The following is an 18,166-nucleotide window of genomic DNA, read 5'->3' on the forward strand; positions in this document are numbered from 1 at the left end:
ATGCCCATGGAGAATATTAATGATAGTGTGAAAGGGGAGGTCATGTATATATACCGAAATAAGCCATTATTGCGTCTAATCACTTGAATATGAGAAATTACTCTTGCTTCTCTCTAAACCTAGGCTAAGCTCCCTAATTTAAGCTAATCCAAGGTTAATCCAAGCTAATTATAGGATAATCTAGATGTTTCTTACTTTTATTAAACCTTCATGCTTATAGTATCAAAAAATATGGGATCTTATCATGTATGGGGGTTCTTCTAAACTGTACATAAAAAGGGAAATGTATCAACTAGGATTTTTATATAGTAGCTCATTAATGATTTATGTGTGTGTGTGTGTGTGTGTGTGTGTGAGAGAGAGAGAGAGAGAGAGAGAGAGAGAGAGAGAGAGAGAGAGAGAGAATTCACTATTTTTCTTAGTTTTCTTTAACTTACTAGGGAGAGAGCTGGATTTTGTGGCCACCTTCTTTTCTTCAATTTTAGACATTTTCCATTAAATCCAAGCTTCTGTCCTTCTCCTTTCCTTGAGTATTGGTTTTTTCCTCTATTTCATATAGCATACTCATTGAATCACCCAATAGGTTTGCCTATAAACCCCTTCACCTCCCTATTCACTCAATAAGCTTATATTTTTATTTCTTCTAAAAGTGAAATTGTTATTATCCACTACAAATCTTTAAATTTCCTACCAAAAATATGTTTTTTTTCCTAAACATATGCACAAGGATATTCTTGTGCACTCATTGTTATGTACCACCACAATCCTTTTTTGCTTTTTATAAGATGTGAGATTAGCCTTATGTACAATGTAATAAGATGTAGCCCAGTATTATTTCATATATACAAATTTGGTACTTGATTTTTTGATACTTTATAATAGAAGAAGTTAAGAAAAGTATCAATATATATACCCAAGCTATAACATTAACTAAGAAGGCAACTTTTCCTATGACATTATGGTGTCCAACAGCAACTTAAACCATGTAAATTTCAACTCAAAGATTTTTCAAATTGTTATTCTATTCTTGTTTGGTCTAACAAGGATAAATGATGAAAAATAACAAGCTCTTGCATACTTGTACATGATTGAGTTTAGCCTGATATCTTGGTTATCATTATTGAAGTGTAGGTCTGATTTGGATATAAATTCATAGATGGATTTAAAGAATAAAATTATTGGGGGTTATAAATTTAGCATTACAAAATTTTAAGTTCATTATTTGTACATGATTGAGTTTATCCTCATACCTTGGTTGTTATTATTATTGAAGTGTAAGTTTGATTTGGATATAAATTCTTAGATGGATTTAAGGAATAAAATTCTCGGGCATTATACATTTAACATTACAAAAAATTAAGTTCATGTTTGGCTAAAGGGTTGCCTAACTAAGCTAAAGATGGATGGTTATTTGCAAGGTATACATTTAGCATTACAAAAATTTAAGTTCATGTTTGGCTAAAGGGTTGCCTAACTAAGCTAGAGATGGATGGTTATTTGTGGAGCTTTATGTCTTTTCACAAACTTTTTATTTGGATTAAATTGAGTATGTGGATATATTGATCTTCTCACACTCAAAAGGTTCCATAAGAAATTGATCTGTTAGATAGGACTCCCATGCACTTTTAGATTAAATTGTTATTTGGATTAAATTGAGTATTATTGAGCATGTGGATATAACAAAGTTTTAAAGCATATTACTTCTTTAAGAATAAAGGAAAAGCGATCTCTTATATATAAGTACACAAATCATGTGTAGAATTTTAATTTTGGTCATTGAAAATTGAGATTTAAAAATTTAACATTTTGTAGAGGCCATTGCTTCTCTCTTTCAATTTTGGATGAAGAAAATGCTTTGACGTTTAAAATATACCCTTGTGTTGACTACATGGGAAGAGTGGATGTCTAACCATAACTTTACTTTATACGGTGACAGTAGGGCCAATCTTGTTTGGGAATTTGAACAAAAGGTTTTGACGTACCACAATGCAATTATGAATGTAGTTGAAAAAGTGGCCTTGACATGCAATGAATGTTAAAGTTTGTGGGTATGGACCATGGATGTAAGAACACATGCCATGTTTTTGCATGGGTGGGGACTATGGCTTTTGCTAGAAAGAAGAGATTTGTGATGTTTTATTGGTAGGATGTGCAAAGGGTATACTCTACTTGTATAGGTTAATTAATGTAGTTTTTAGAAAGGACTTTAAGGAGACAATATAATAGGACTCTCATCAAAGTGAAAGGGATGTGATAAGAGATGCCATGCTTTTATGAAAAGGAATAACTTGGGGAGAGTGGAATTGTGCTCGGAAGGGATTTGAGAATCCTCATCAATGGGTTTTGCAAGGTGTTCATCCTTATATTAGACGTCACGTTAAGTGTTTCATAGGGGAGGAGCTTATGTGAGGGCTTATTCCATGCGTTATAGGTCCAACTCAGCCTAGAGTTGTCTCATTTGGTCTAAAATCCTTTTTAAGTTGAGAGGGGAAAGAGGAAGGAGGAGCAATATTAGCACAAATGGTTACCATGTGATGTGAAAAATTGTTAATAGAGTTATTGTAGATGAAGGTGGTTCAAGTAAAGTTGTTTGATATATGATTGAGGCTAAAGGTTTTAGTTAGGATTAGGATTGTGTCCCAATCTATTCATTTCATGAGGGGACCGAATGGGCAATGGGGCATGGGTGATGGGATGATGGGGTGTGTGTGGGACCATACTGATCCAAATTGGGAATATCTTGTGACATGATTAAAGAGAGTCACATGAACTGTAACGGTTTGAACGAAAGGGGGCTCAAAGGTGCAGGCTTTGAAGTTTGGGTAAAAAGCAAAGGTTCAAAGTTCAAAGGTCGAGGTACAGCCATAGAGAGAGGAGAGAGGCGAGGGGGGGAGAGAGACACGTGGATGTAACTAGCTAACGGCCAACGGCCAAGCCGGTGGATCTGGAAGTTGGAACTTGGGGAGTGAAAAATGGGCGGGAAAGAAAAGGAGGGGGGAGAAAGCTGGTCTACCGGTCGAGGGGGTCGTGCACATGACTGCGCAAAAGGAAAACCAGGAAGAGTGAATGTGAGTGGGCGGCCCCGTTTAAAGCGCAAGTCTTTTCCCAAGTAAATGTCTGTAGTACTGGAGTAGGAGAACTGACAGGTGGCGGTGGGAGGTCACGGGGGAGCGGGAGCGGCGGCCGCAGTCGCCAGCGCTCAGCGGGGCCCGCCGCGCGGGGGCGGCGGGCATGCAAGCTCACCGCATGAACCCCCTCGTACCGCTGCGGCCTCCCTCTGTGTATATATAATGAACGCCAACCCCATTTCTGTTTCATCTCTCTCTCTTTCATTCAAGTTCCTCTTGTATGTCATTGTCACTTGCCTATACCACCATCTACACCATTGCAATTTGCAAGCTTGTCCGCTTCATATAGCCATATATAGCTTGCAAGCTGGTTATAACGCTCTAATCTTACGGCTTACTCAGCTTTAATCCACTTAACCCAAGCACCAAATCAACGCTTTTACTACAAATCTGCCATCTCTTTTCTAGCTCCAACTTCTCGTATTTTGCTTCTCTTTGCCTTTCCCAAGCTTCCATGGCTGCCAAGTTTCCTTTGCTTCTTTGCCTCCTGACCCTTGCTCTATATTCAACTCAAGCGAAAGTGCAAGATGCAGGTTGGAGCTCTGCCCATGCCACTTTCTATGGAGGAAGCGATGCATCAGGCACCATGGGTAAGTAACAAGCAAGATTTGGGTACCCACACTGAATTTCAAATCTCCTGTTGGCGGGAAGGAATTCGGATCGTTTAAACCTCTGCTTTCTCTGCAGGTGGTGCATGTGGCTATGGAAACCTCTACAGCGCCGGCTATGGAACCAGCACGGCTGCATTGAGTACAGCTCTCTTCAATGGTGGTCTTGCGTGCGGGGCGTGCTTTGAGGTGAAATGTAAAGATGACCCTCAATGGTGCTTGCCGGGCTCTGTGATTATCACGGCCACAAACTTTTGCCCTCCAAATAATGCTCTCCCAAATGATAATGGGGGCTGGTGCAATCCCCCTCTACAGCATTTTGACATGGCTGAGCCATCTTTTCAAAAGATTGCTGTCTACCGTGGTGGCATTGTTCCTGTTTCTTACAGAAGGTGAATCGATGGCCCTATAATCTCCTACCAATTAGCTATTTAAGTCTGGTTAAGGATCTAATTAAGGTTTCCTCATGCAGGGTGCCTTGTGAGAAGAAGGGTGGGATCCATTTCACCATCAATGGTCATTCTTATTTCAACCTTGTGCTCATAACAAACGTTGGAGGGGCTGGTGACGTGCATGCTGTTTCCATCAAAGGCTCTAAGACGGGGTGGCACCCAATGACTAGAAATTGGGGCCAGAACTGGCAGTGCAACGCTCTCATGGACGGACAAAACCTATCGTTCATGGTCACTACAAGCGATGGCCGGGCAAGTACTTCGTATAATGTGGCTCCTCCGGGGTGGCAATTTGGCCAGACTTTCAGCGGTGACCAGTTTTAATTTAGAAGGCTCAGGGGCTTTACACACTTTAGGGAAAATCCCTTGTCCATCACCATGGGCGGACGGTCCCTCAATCATTTTTTGGAGAAATGACAAGTTCCACTAGTGTGTAAAGACCCTGAGACGGACCCTAGTGATTTTGCATGACCTCACACACAAGATTATTCTACAGTTTTTTTTGTAACGTGGATGATGTGGTGTAAACTAAGTCCATTTTCACCCTCTCCATAGTCCTAGCACCATTCTACTTGCTTTTCCATGTACCACTTTTTGAGAAAAGGTTTATATATCATTTAGTAAGTATGTAGAAAGATTTAGCCATCATTAGTGTCGTAGAAAAACTAGCCTTCAAATCTTGTCATGTTTTGGTTGAGATGGCCTCTACCACCCACAACTTCCCATATGAGATTTATAGATCTATACATTTGTCTTTGCTCATTTGTGTCTATGGCTACTTTTTCCTTAAGATGGGCTATCTCTCTCTCTCGTTTTTACTCTCCGATGCATACTATTCATTGAGAGTTGCAACTTTATATGTAATTAAACTAAATCAAATCTCCATTTTGAATCCTATGGGCTTTCTATCCTTAAAGTCCTTGGTTTTTATCCTTAAAGAAAGTCCTTAATGCAAAGTCAAGGAACTTGCTTTGGGATTTATTTTAAAAATTTCGTAAGGACGGCCTTTTACAATTTCATGAGGACTACCTTCCAAATTTCGTTAAAATGTGGTTCCAATTGAACTTTAACATGAAATAGTAGGGAAGCTCTTTAAACTTCAACCTTCAAATGAAACAATAGGGAAGCTCCTATCTTCTAGTGGCAAAGGTCTTCAAAATTGAGGCTTGTGAAACATTTGCTACATTTGTTATCTATTCATTGTAAGATAGTCAATTTTTTACTTGCTTGAATTGCAAAGGACTTTATAAGAGTAAAGGACACATTTACGAATTGTGAAGGATCTTGTACGAGAAAAGAACACATTTACACTCACTTTTGAAGTCTTTCTTCACAAACCATTGATCCATTGATACATTGGAAAAAAGTTCACAAGCTATAAAAGATTTTAGTATTTTCCATAGACTTCTTGTTTGAATTGAAAAAGACTTTGTACGAGAAAAGAACACATTTACACTCACTTTTGAAGTCTTTCTTCACAAACCATTGATCCATTGATACATTGGAAAAAAGTTCACAAGCTATAAAAGATTTTAGTATTTTCCATAGACTTCTTGTTTGAATTGAAAAAGACTTAAGTCTTTCTTCACAAACCATTGATCCATTGATACATTGGAAAAAAGTTCACAAGCTATAAAAGATTTTAGTATTTTCCATAGACTTCTTGTTTGAATTGAAAAAGACTTTGTAAGGGATTGTTATGAAGGGTCCAAGAGGGAAGGGCATGTTTATGAGTCTTTGCCATCAATCCATTTTGGTACATTTGAAAATTTTTGAGTTACTAGTAAGGATCTTCATGGACTCACCTAGCCACTAGGTGAAAGAGAGGGGAAGAGAGCTATGGATGAGATGCAATTTTAAGACAATGCCCAATTTCATCCCTAGTTGTACATTCAAGGACTATTGAGTATCCTCTCCACTTGTGCATGTCACCCATGTGGCTTAGCATAAAGTCTTACAATTGTTATAATCTATTAGTGTCGTAGAACTCCATGCAAGACATTTAACTACATGAAATGGAAAGTATAAGCCTCTAAGGTCTCTCCCAAGCCATGTATGTATGTGTTTCCCAAGCCATGTATGTATGTGTCTCTTTTAATATAGATTTCAATAAGGAAAGAGAGTGTAATTAGAGAAGAGTGAGACAACAAGGCTAGAAACATTAGGAAAGTGTTAGAATAAAAATATTAGCTCCAAAAATCCTAAAAGAAATAAGAACATAAGAATAGTTCTATTAAGAGATTAGTATCCCCAAAAATAGAATTTCGAATTTAGGTGATAAGAGGTCATATTTAGAGGTCATATTTAGGTGATAAGAGGTCATATTTAGAGTACTTTTACACACTTAGAGTCCATGCATACTAAAAATGTGAAAAAACAATGCGTTTCTAAAGATGGTGCGTTTGTGGCTATATACATACGTTTTTGCCTATTCTACCCGCGATGGCTTGTCGACCACATGCTTTCCCGTTCTTTTGACTCGTTATATGACCATATTCTGAGTTTTAATCAGAGAGTTATGACTGAAACAATTTGCTGTTTCTATCAGGGTTTCTACACAGAGAAAACTGTGAGAAAGCAGCAAGTAGCCTCAAGGTAATCCTAGAGTTTGAGATGTATATATCTCTTCATTCTTATCTAATATCTTAGAAAAGAATCTTAGATTGCTATAGTCTTTCGGAGGAAGAGACTAAAACTCCATAGCTTTTCTTTTAGAGAAAGAATAGTATGCCGTAACCCTGTAAGAGAAGGCTATTTTGCCATAGATCTTAGAAAGAGAGAAGAGTCACAGTACGAGTAAGAGGAGATGATTGGATGATTTCAATCGTAAGAGAAAGTATTAGAAGACTCTATTCTCATATGTCAAGTTCTAAAGCTCTTGTTAACAAGCAAAGGCAACGATAAACGACAAATTTCTATAAGGTATATACATATTTTGTTTTTCAATTATATATTATTCTTAAGGGTCTATTGATTATAGTGATCTATTTGATTGATTTACTATTTAAAGTTTGTATTCTTTTAAACAATAGCATATGCCTAAATAAAGAATGTCTTATCGCAATCTCAAGTTGAAATGCTAAAATCTTTGTGAAAAGGATTGTTTTCTTAAGAAGGTAACATGGATTCTAGTCCTATGGTTTAGTTGAGTAAATGGATTGCTATCTTGGTTAAATTAAGGTACAAGTACAACTCTCCTTGCCTTGACGCTGTCCCGTTCTTGTGCTTGTATAGTCGGACGACGGAGACATTAGTAAGGCCCGGAGTTGGCCCATGGTATCCCTCATACCATTGGGAGAATGAGGTTTGCCGATTGAGGCGAGTGATTGTGATGCTGCCTAGTTCTGAGAGCCCAGGCTAGTGCGGTGAATTAGCCCACCCTAGTGTGCAGACAGCCCTCTGAGGGGCGGGAGGATCGAGCGATGGAGCCTGAGAGGGTGACAGGCCGGCTTGAGTCCTCGCCAGCGGCCGACGATGAGGTGTATGGTCCCGTAGGGTTTTGCCCAGCATGTAGAGGCTGGAAGGCCGAATTCTAGATCATCGACGGTATAAAGGAAAAGAATAAGAGAGCCGGTTTGGCTTGTATGAAATTGATTCATGTTTAAACTTTGTTTTTATAAATCTTGTCTTTGGCATTATTGTATTGTGAAAAAAGGTTGTTTTAACAAATCTTGTGTGAAAAGGGCCTTAATTAAGGAACATGTTTATTTATGTCAAACAGTGTGGTAGGATTAATTAGAAAACAAATTGACGCGTGAGTAGGGTGGAAAGTGGGAGGATGGAATGCCCCGACGGCACCATCCTACGGGATGGGTGGACCCGATTAGTCGGGTAGCTTTCCAGCATATTAAGTGAAAGCCCTACGTTAGATAAATAGGTTCTCGGGTAATTCTATTCTAGAAGACTAGGCCGGCGGGCTGTGCCTTGCATGGATGAGGAAAAAAGCGTTGCCTCTAGAAATCAAGTCTTATATTGCCCAATTTATAATAAATTACCCTATGGGTGACTTGATTTTTAGAAGACCACGCTCTCCCTGTGGGATAGAATTAGGTCTTACCTATGAATCGTATCCTTGAATCTGTGCATGGTCAAGGTGTCGATGAGTAGGAAATTTTCTCTAAGATAAGACTTAGTGGACTATCTTAAGCGTTTTTCCTATTTGTGGAAGGAGGGGGAATCTTACAAGTGGTATCAGAGCCGATCTTAGTTCCTAGGATTTGTTTTTCAAAGGTTAATTGTCAAGGGATTAAAATAAGTGATTGTTTGTCATACGAGGACGAATCAATCATCTCTACTGGGCCATAGAAGTTGTTTGAATATCCTCACATGTAGAGACAATCATGTTGTTTGAATATCCTCACATGTTGAGACAATCATCCTATGAAATTGTTCTTGTATCTTGGGGGTGCACACGCAAGATATTTGTACAATAAATTTGAGAAATAAGATTGGGGAGAAAACCTTTTGTGAGGAAAACATAGGGTGATCAAATTAAGAAACTAGTGAGAGATTGAATAGAAGGATAGACCAAAACTTTGTTTAGAGAAATTTTCAGGATATATCTCATTAGTTCGCATATTATAAATTATTAAGATTATAACTCCATTAAGGTTTGAATAGTTGACGTGTGAATGCCATCCATTGGATGCTTTACACTACGACGATCATCCAAGATCTAGAACCCATCTCAGACAAACATGGGTCTAACTTCGGATGTGTAATTCCCAGAGGATCATGCTCTTAGATGTGTTAATCCTAAGATACTAGGTGTGTAATTTTCAGAAAACTAATCATCTCAGATATGTCAATCCTGATAATCTTTGGATGTGTCAATCCCAAGGCACCAGATGTGTAATTCTAAAAAAAAATGAAGATCTCAGATGTATTAATCCTGACTGCCTTCAAATGTGGTGCTATGATAAGTATTTAATAGTTTTGAACTTTTAATGGATACAATGAAAGAAGCAAGCTCACCCTTGCTCGCGTCTAAAAATCGTAAGAAATGCCAAATTAGTTGGAAGCATTGTTGTCAATCTAACCACTGCAGCTAGAAAGTTAGAAGCATTGTTGTCAATCTAACCCCACTGGAGCTAGAATCAGTTATGAGATGCCATGAAAGTACACCTTCGTGAAAGGTTTTGTCCTCTAGGATTTCGAGAGGATAAAATGAACGAATTTTTTTGAGCTAACCCAAGAAGGAAAGACCCTAAAAGAATATCACCAAACTTTTGTTAAACTTCTCCGATTTACTCCAAAAATGGATAAGGTAACTCTTCTCCATCGATTCATTTGGAAGCTTAATCTACCTTTGAATAACCTCATCAAGAATGTGAAACCATCCTCTATTTCAGAAGCCATAATTATAGCCAGAGACTATGATAAAGTTTTTATATAGAAAGTGTCGAGAAGGACATGAGTCCTTCCATGTTAATCAAGAAGAGGTCCCCTAATTCAAGAGGAACGTCAAGCCCACCCTTGGCTACAAGGAATCATGAGCTAGAGCAAAAATTAGGTCAAGAAATAGAGATAGCAGGGTTAAAGATAATTAAATTCAACAAGTATTTCTATGAATAAATAGAAGAGGATTGGTGCAAGATTTACGTGAAGCAATGTGCATGATGAATAGAGGTATTCTACAAGACGATACTAAGATTATGAAATTGCTATCATAGGTTAGATTGCGTAAAGGATTGATTCCCTTACGTTTTTCCATGATAATTTGTTAAGTACCATATTACATGGGAGTATAGAATAAGGAATTCAAAGGTTCATACCATATGAGAGGTATATGGATACATGAAATTAGGATAATAAGGCCAATTAACTTTAGAATAATAAAGACCTTTTAAAGGCACAACAAAACGAGCCAAGCACATGAAATAAATGACTCTTCAAGAACAATATTTAGATAAAAGAAGATTTTTACCTATAGTGGGGACACCACTTTGAAAGAGACAGGAGGATTTACTTAGATACTACCCCAGCTCGCGAGATGAGGACATCTCGAATCTTTTATGTGGGGGAGATTGTAAGGTCCCTCCCAAGCCATGTATGTATGTGTCTCTTTTAATATAGATTTCAATAAGGAAAGAGAGTGTGATTAGAGAAGAGTGAGACAACAAGGCTAGAAACATTAGGAAAGTGTTGGAATAAAAATATTAGCTCTAAAAATCCTAAAAGAAATAAGAACATAAGAATAGTTCTATTAAGAGATAAGTATCCCCAAAAATAGAATTTCGAATTTAGGTGATAAGAGGTCATATTTAGAGTACTTTTACACACTTAGAGTCCATGCATACTAAAAATGTGGAAAAACAATGCGTTTCTAAAGATGGTGCGTTTGTGGCTATATACAGACGTTTTTGCCTATTCTACCCCCGCGATGGCTTGTAGACCACATGCTTTCCCGTTCTTTTGACTCGTTATATGACCATATTCTGAGTTTTTATCAGAGAGTTAAGGACAAAACAATTTGCTGTTTCTGTCAGGGTCTCTATACACAGAGAAAACTGTGAGAAAGCAGCAAGTAGCCTCAAGGTAATCCTAGAGTTTGAGATGTATATATCCCTTCATTCTTATCTAATATCTTAGAAAAGAATCTTAGATTGCTATAGTCTTTCGGAGGAAGAGACTAAAACTGCATAGCTTTTCTTTTAGAGAAAGAATAGTATGCCGTAACCCTGTAAGAGAAGGCTATTTTGCCATAGATCTTAGAAAGAGAGAAGAGTCACAGTACGAGTAAGAGGAGATGATTGGATGATTTCAATCGTAAGAGAAAGTATTAGAAGACTCTATTCTCATATGTCAAGTTCTAAAGCTCTTGTTAACAAGCAAAGGCAACGATAAACGACAAATTTCTATAAGGTGTATACATATTTTAATTTTTAATTATATATCATTCTTAGGGGTTGAGGTATGGCCCCGGCTTCTCTATTGATTATAGTGATCTATTTGATTGATTTACTATTTAAAGTTTGTATTCTTTTACACAATAGCATATGCCTAAATAAAGAATGTCTTATCGCAATCTCAAGTTGAAATGCTAAAATCTTTGTGAAAAGGATTGTTTTCTTAAGAAGGTAACATGGATTCTAGTCCTATGGTTTAGTTGAGTAAATGGATTGCTATCTTGGTTAAATTAAGGTAAAAGTACAACTCTCCCTGCCTTGACGCTGTCCTGTTCTTGTGCTTGTATAGCCGGACGACGGAGACGTTAGTAAGGCCCGGAGTTGGCCCATGGTATCCCTCATACCATTGGGAGAATGAGGTTTGCCGATTGAGACGAGTGATTGTGATGCTGCCTAGTTCTGAGAGCCCAGGCTGGTGCGGTGAATTAGCCCACCCTAGTGCGCAGACAGCCCTCTGAGGGGCGGGAGGATCGAGCGATGGAGCCTGAGAGGGTGACAGGCCGGCTTGAGTCCTCGCCAGCGGCCGACGATGAGGTGTATGGTCCCGTAGTAGGGTTTTGCCCAGCATGTAGAGGCTGGAAGGTCGAATTCTAGATCATCGGCAGTATAAAGGAAAAGAATAAGAGAGCCGGTTTGGCTTGTATGAAATTGATTCATGTTTAAACTTTGTTTTTATAAATCTTGTCTTTGGCATTATTGTATTGTGAAAAAAGGCTGTTTTAACAAATCTTGTGTGAAAAGGGCCTTAATTAAGGAACATGTTTATTTATGTCAAACAGTATGGTAGGATTAATTAAAAAACAAATTGACGCGTGAGTAGGGTGGAAAGTGGGAGGATGGAATGCCCCGACGGCACCATCCTATGGATGGGTGGACCCGATTAGTTGGGTAGCTTTCCAGCATATTAAGTGAAAGCCCTACGTTAGATAATTAGGTTCTCGGGCAATTCTATTCTAGAAGACTAGGCCGGCGGGCTGTGCCTTGCATGGATGAGGAAAAAAGTGTTGCCTCTAGAAATCAAGTCTTGTATTGCCCAATTTATAATCAATTATCCTATGGGTGATTTGATTTTTAGAAGACCACGCTCCCCCTGCGGGATAGAATTAGGTCTTACCTATGAATCGTATCCTTGAATCTCTGCATGGTCAAGGTGTCGATGAGTAGGAAATTTTCTCTAAGATAAGACTTAGTGGACTATCTTAAGCGTTTTCCCTATTTGTGGAAGGAGGGGGAACCTTACAAGTGGTATCAGAGCTGATCTTAGTTCCTGGGATTTGTTTTTCAAAGGTTAACTCTGTCAAGGGATTAAAACAAGTGATTGTTTGTCATATGAGGATGAATCAATCATCTCTACTGGGCCATAGAAGTTGTTTGAATATTCTCACATGTTGAGACAATCATCCTATGAAATTGTTCTTGTATCTTGGGGGTGCACACGCAAGATATTTGTACAATAAATTTGAGAAATAAGATTGGGGAGAAAACCTTTTGTGAGGAAAACATAGGGTGATCAAATTAAGAAACTAGTGAGAGATTGAATAGAAGGATAGACCAAAACTTTGTTTAGAGAAATTTTCAGGATATATCTCATTAGTTCGCATATTATAAATTATTAAGATTATAACTCCATTAAGGTTTGAATAGTTGACGTGTGAATGCCATCCATTGGATGCTTTACACTATGACGATCATCCAAGATCTAGAACCCATCTCAGACAAACATGGGTCTAACTTCGGATGTGTAATTCCCAGAGGATCATGCTCTTAGATGTGTTAATCCTAAGATACTAGGTGTGTAATTTTCAGAAAACTAATCATCTCAGATATGTCAATCCTGATAATCTTTGGATGTGTCAATCCCAAGGCACCAGATGTGTAATTCTAAAAAAAAATGAAGATCTCAGATGTATTAATCCTGACTGCCTTCAAATGTGGTGCTATGATAAGTATTTAATAGTTTTGAACTTTTAATGGATACAATGAAAGAAGCAAGCTCACCCTTGCTCGCGTCTAAAAATCGTAAGAAATGCCAAATTAGTTGGAAGCATTGTTGTCAATCTAACCATTGCAGCTAGAAAGTTAGAAGCATTGTTGTCAATCTAACCCCACTGGAGCTAGAATCAGTTATGAGATGCCATGAAAGTACACCTTCGTGAAAGGTTTTGTCCTCTAGGATTTCGAGAGAATAAAATGAACGAATTTTTTTGAGCTAACCCAAGAAGGAAAGACCCTAAAAGAATATCACCAAACTTTTGTTAAACTTCTCCGATTTACTCCAAAAATGGATAAGGTAACTCTTCTCCATCGATTCATTTGGAAGCTTAATCTACCTTTGAATAAACTCATCAAGAATGTGAAACCATCCTCTATTTCAGAAGCCCAGAGACTAGGATAAAGTTTTTATATAAAGGACATGAGTCCTTCCATGTTAATCAAGAAGAGGTCCCCTAATTCAAGAGGAATGTCAAGCCCACCCTTGTCTACAAGGAATCATGAGCTAGAGCAAAAATTAGGTCAAGAAATAGAGATAGCAGGGTTAAAGATAATCAAATTCAACAAGTATTTCTATGAATAAATATTAGAGGATTGGTGCAAGATTTATGTGAAGCAATGTGCATGATGAATAGAGGTATTCTACAAGACGATACTAAGATTATGAAATTGCTATCATAGGTTAGATTGTGTAAAGGATTGATTCCCTTACGTTTTTCCATGATAATTTGTTAAGTACCATATTACATGGGGGTATAGAATAAGGAATTCGAAGGTTCATACCATATGAGAGGTATATGGATACATGAAATTAGGATAATAAGGCCAATTAACTTTAGAATAATAAAGACCTTTTAAAGGCACAACAAAACGAGCCAAACACATGAAATAAATGACTCTTTAAGAACAATATTTAGATAAAAGAAGATTTTTACCTAGTGGGGACACCACTTTGAAAGAGACAGGAGGATTTACTTAGATACTACCCCAGCTCTCGCGAGATGAGGACATCTCGAATCTTTTAAGTGGGGGAGATTGTAAGGTCTCTCCCAAGCCATGTATGTATGTGTCTCTTTTAATATAGATTTCAATAAGAAAAGAGATGTAACGTCCCTCCCAAGCCATGTATGTATGTGTCTCTTTTTAATATAGATTTCAATAAGAAAAGAGAGTGTAATTAGAAAGAGTGAGACAATAAGGTTAGAAACATTAGAAAAGTGTTAGAATAAAAATATTATCTTGTAAGGTTCCTCCCTTCCACAAATAGGGGAAACACTTAAGATAGTCCACTAAGTCTAAACTTGGAAAAAATTTCCTACTCATCGACACCTTGACCATGCAAAGATTCAAGGATACGATTCATAGGTAAGACCTAGTTCTATCCCGCAGGGGGAGCGTGGTCTTCTAAAATCAAATCACCCATAGGATAATTGATCACATAAATTGGGTAACTACTAGTCTTGATTCCTAGAGACAACGCTTTTTTCCTCATCCATGCAAGGCACAGCCGTTGGCCTAGTCTTCTAGAATAGAATTACTCGAGAACCTATTTATCTAACGTAGGGCTTTCACTTAATATGTTGGAAAGCTACCCGACTAATCGGGTCCACCCGTCCGTAGGATGGTGCCGTCGGGGCATTCCATCCTCCCACTTTCCACCCTACTCACACGTCAATTTGTTTTCTAATTAATCCTACCACACTGTTTGACATAAACAAACATGTTCCTTAATTAAGGCCCTTTCACAAGGTTTATTAAAACAGCCTTTGCCTTTTTCCACAATACAATAATGCCAAAGATAAGATTTATAAAAACAAAGTTTAAACATGAATCAATTTCATACAAGCCAAACTGGCTCTCTTATTCTTTTCCTTTATACCGCCGATGATCTAGAATTCGGCCTTCCAGCCTCCACATGCTGGGCAAAACCCTACGGGACCATACACCTCATCGTCGGCCGCTGGCGAGGACTCAAGCCGGCCTGTCGCCCTCTCAGGCTCCATCGCTCGATCCTCCCGCCCCTCAGAGGGATGTCTGCGCACTAGGGTGGGCTAATTTACCGCACTAGCCTGGGCCCTCAGAACTAGGCAGCATCATCACAATCACTTGCCTCAATCGGCAAACCTCATTCTCCCGATGGTATGAGGGATACCATGGGCCAACTCCGGGCCTTACTAACGTCTCCGCCGTCCGGCTACACAAGCCACAAGAACGGGGCAGCGTCAAGGCAGGGAGAAGTTGTACCTGTACCTTAATTTAACCAAGATAACAATCCATTTACTCACTAAACCATATGACTAGGATCCATGTCACCTTCTTTAAGAAAACAATCTTTTTCACAAAGATTTTAGCATTTCAACTTGAGATTACGATAAGTCATTCTTTATTAAGGCATATGCTATTGCTTAAAAGAATACAAACTTTAAATGGTAAATCAATCAAATAGATCACTGTAACAATCAATAGAGAAGCCGGGGCCATACCTCAACCCCTAAGAATGATATGTAAATAAAAAACAAAATATGTATATACCTTATAGAAATTTGTCGTTTATCTCGTTGTCCTTGCTTGTTAACAAGAGCTTTAGAACTTGACATATGAGAATAGAGTCTTCTAATACCTTGTCCTTTGATTGAAATCATCCAATAATCTCCAAGCTTTATCTCCTCTTACTCATACTATGATTCTTCTCTTACTCATACTATGATTCTTCTCTCTTTCTAAGATCTATGGCAAAATAGCCTTCTCCTACAGGTCTACAGCATAGTATTCGATGTCTAAAAGAAAAGCTACGGAGTTTCGGTCTCTTCCTCCGAAAGACCATAGAAATCTAAGCTTATTTTTTGAGATATTAGATAAGAATGAAGGGATATATGCATCTCAAACTCTAGGATTACCTTGAGGCTACTTGCTGTCTTCTCACAGTTTTCTCTATGTAGAGACCCCGACAGAAACAGCAAACTGTTTCGATCATAACTCTCTGATAAAAACTCAGAATATGGTCATATAACTAGTCAAAAGAACGGGAAGGCATCCGGTCTACAAGCTAGCGCGGGCAGAATAGGCAAAAACGTCTGTATATAGCCGCAAACGCACTATCTTTAGAAACGCGTTGTTTTTTCACATTTTTAGTATGCATGGACTCTAAATGTGTAAAAGTACTCTAAATATGACCTCTCATCACCTAAAATCGAAATTCTATTTTTGGAGATACTTATCTCTTTCTTATGTTCTTATTTCTTTTGAATTTTTGGAGCTAATATTTTTATTCTAACACTTTTCTAATGTTTCTAACCTTATTGTCTCACTCTTTCTAATTACACTCTCTTTTCTTATTGAAATCTATATTAAAAAGAGACACATACATACATGGCTTGGGAGGGACGTTACAATCTCCCCCACTTAAAAGATTCGAGATGTCCTCATCTCGCGAGCCAGGGTAGTATCTAAGTAAATCCTCCTGTCTCTTTCAAATTGGTGTCCCCACCACTAGGTAAAAATCTTCTTTTATCTAAACATTGTTCTTAAAGAGTCTTTTATTTCATGTATTTGGCTTGTTTTGTTGTGCCTCCAAAAGGTCTTTATTATTCTAAAGTTAATTGGCCTTATTATCCTAATTTCATGCATCCATATACCTCTCATATGATATGAACCTTCGAATTCCTTATTCTATACCCCCATGTAGTATGGTACTTAACAAATTATCATGGAAAAACGTAAGGGAATCAATCCTTTACGCAATCTAACCTATGATAGCAATTTCATAATCTTAGTATCGTCTTGTAGAATACCTCTATTCATCATGCACATTACTTCACATGAATCTTGCACCAATCCTCTTCTATTTACTCATAGAAATACTTGTTGAATTCGGTTATCTTTAACCCTGCTATCCCTATTTCTTGACCTAATTTTTGCTCTAGCTCATGATTCCTTGTAGCCAAGAGTGGACTTGACGTTCCTCTTGAATTAGGGGACCTCTTGAATTAGGGGACCTCTTCTTGATTAACATGGAAGGACTCATGTCCTTCTCGACACTTTCTATATAAAAAAAACTTTATCACAGTCTCTGGCTATAACTATGGCTTCTGAAATAGAGGATGGTTTTACATTCTTAATGAGGTTATTCAAAGATAGATTAAGCTTCTAAATGAATCGATGGAGAAGAGTTACCTCATCCATCTCTAGAGCAAATCGGAGAAGTTTAACAAAAGTTTGGTGATATTCTTTTAGGGTCTTCCCTTCTTGGGTTAGCTCCAAAAATTCATTCATTTTATCCTCTCGAAATCCTGGAGGACAAAACCTTTCATGAAGGTGTACTTTCATGGCAACTCATAAGTGATTCTAGCTCCAGTAGTGGTTAGATTGACAACAATGCTTCTAACTTTCTAGCTCCAATGGTTAGATTGACAACAATGCTTCTAACTAATTTAGCATTTCTTACGATTTTTAGACGCGAGCAAGGGTGAGCTTGCTTCTTTCATTATATCCATTAAAAGTTCAAAACTATCAAATACTTATCATAGCACCACATTTGAAGGCAGTCAGGATTCATACATCTGAGGTCTTCATTTTCTTGAGAATTACACGTCTGGTGCCTTGGGATTGACACATCCAAAGATTATCAGGATTGACATATCTGAGATGATTAGTTTTCTAGTATCTTGGGATTAACACATCTAAGAGCATGATCCTTTGGGAATTACACATCCGAGATTCATGTTTGTCTGAGATGGGTTCTAGATCTTGGATGATCGTCCTAGTGTATAGTATCGAATGGATGGCATTCACACGTCAACTATTCAAATCTTAATGAGATATATCCTGAAAATTTCTCTAAACAAGTTTCACTCTATCCTTCTAGTCATTCAGTCTCTCACTAGTTTCTTAATTTGATCACCCTATGTTTTTTTCTCATAAAAGGTTTTCTCCCCAATCTTATTTGTCAAATTTATTGTACAAATATCTTGCGTGTACAAGCACAATTTCATAGGATGATTGTCTCAACATGTGAGGATATTCAAATCACTTTTATGGCCAGTAGAGATGATTGATTCGTCCTCTTATGATAAACAATC

The 18,166-nt window shown here is 37.9% G+C and overlaps 1 protein-coding gene across 1 annotated transcript; it reads left to right on the top strand.

Moving 5' to 3' along the window:
- The first annotated feature begins 3,316 nt into the window (after nucleotides 1-3,316).
- Nucleotides 3,317-4,945, top strand: LOC147640017 (expansin-A10-like). Its single transcript, XM_086776287.1, has 3 exons — nucleotides 3,317-3,718; nucleotides 3,816-4,128; nucleotides 4,209-4,945. The coding sequence occupies exons 1-3, from the start codon at nucleotides 3,583-3,585 to the stop codon at nucleotides 4,510-4,512; spliced, it is 753 nt and encodes a 250-aa protein (XP_086632413.1). The 5' UTR covers nucleotides 3,317-3,582; the 3' UTR covers nucleotides 4,513-4,945.
- Nucleotides 4,946-18,166: the final 13,221 nt, after the last annotated feature.

This window comes from Cibotium barometz, chromosome 3 (genome assembly GCF_041138505.1).
Source record: "Cibotium barometz isolate CiBa-2024 chromosome 3, ASM4113850v1, whole genome shotgun sequence".
Taxonomy (NCBI): domain Eukaryota; kingdom Viridiplantae; phylum Streptophyta; class Polypodiopsida; order Cyatheales; family Cibotiaceae; genus Cibotium; species Cibotium barometz.

What these genes read in the sequence shown, in the direction of transcription:
- LOC147640017 (XM_086776287.1), top strand. Translation starts at nt 3,583, where the DNA reads ATGGCTGCCAAGTTTCCTTTGCTTCTTTGCCTCCTGACCCTTGCTCTA. An exon ending in CGATGCATCAGGCACCATGG is followed by an intron (nt 3,719 to 3,815) that starts GTAAGTAACAAG and finishes CTTTCTCTGCAG; the next exon opens with GTGGTGCATGTGGCTATGGA. An exon ending in GTTCCTGTTTCTTACAGAAG is followed by an intron (nt 4,129 to 4,208) that starts GTGAATCGATGG and finishes TTCCTCATGCAG; the next exon opens with GGTGCCTTGTGAGAAGAAGG.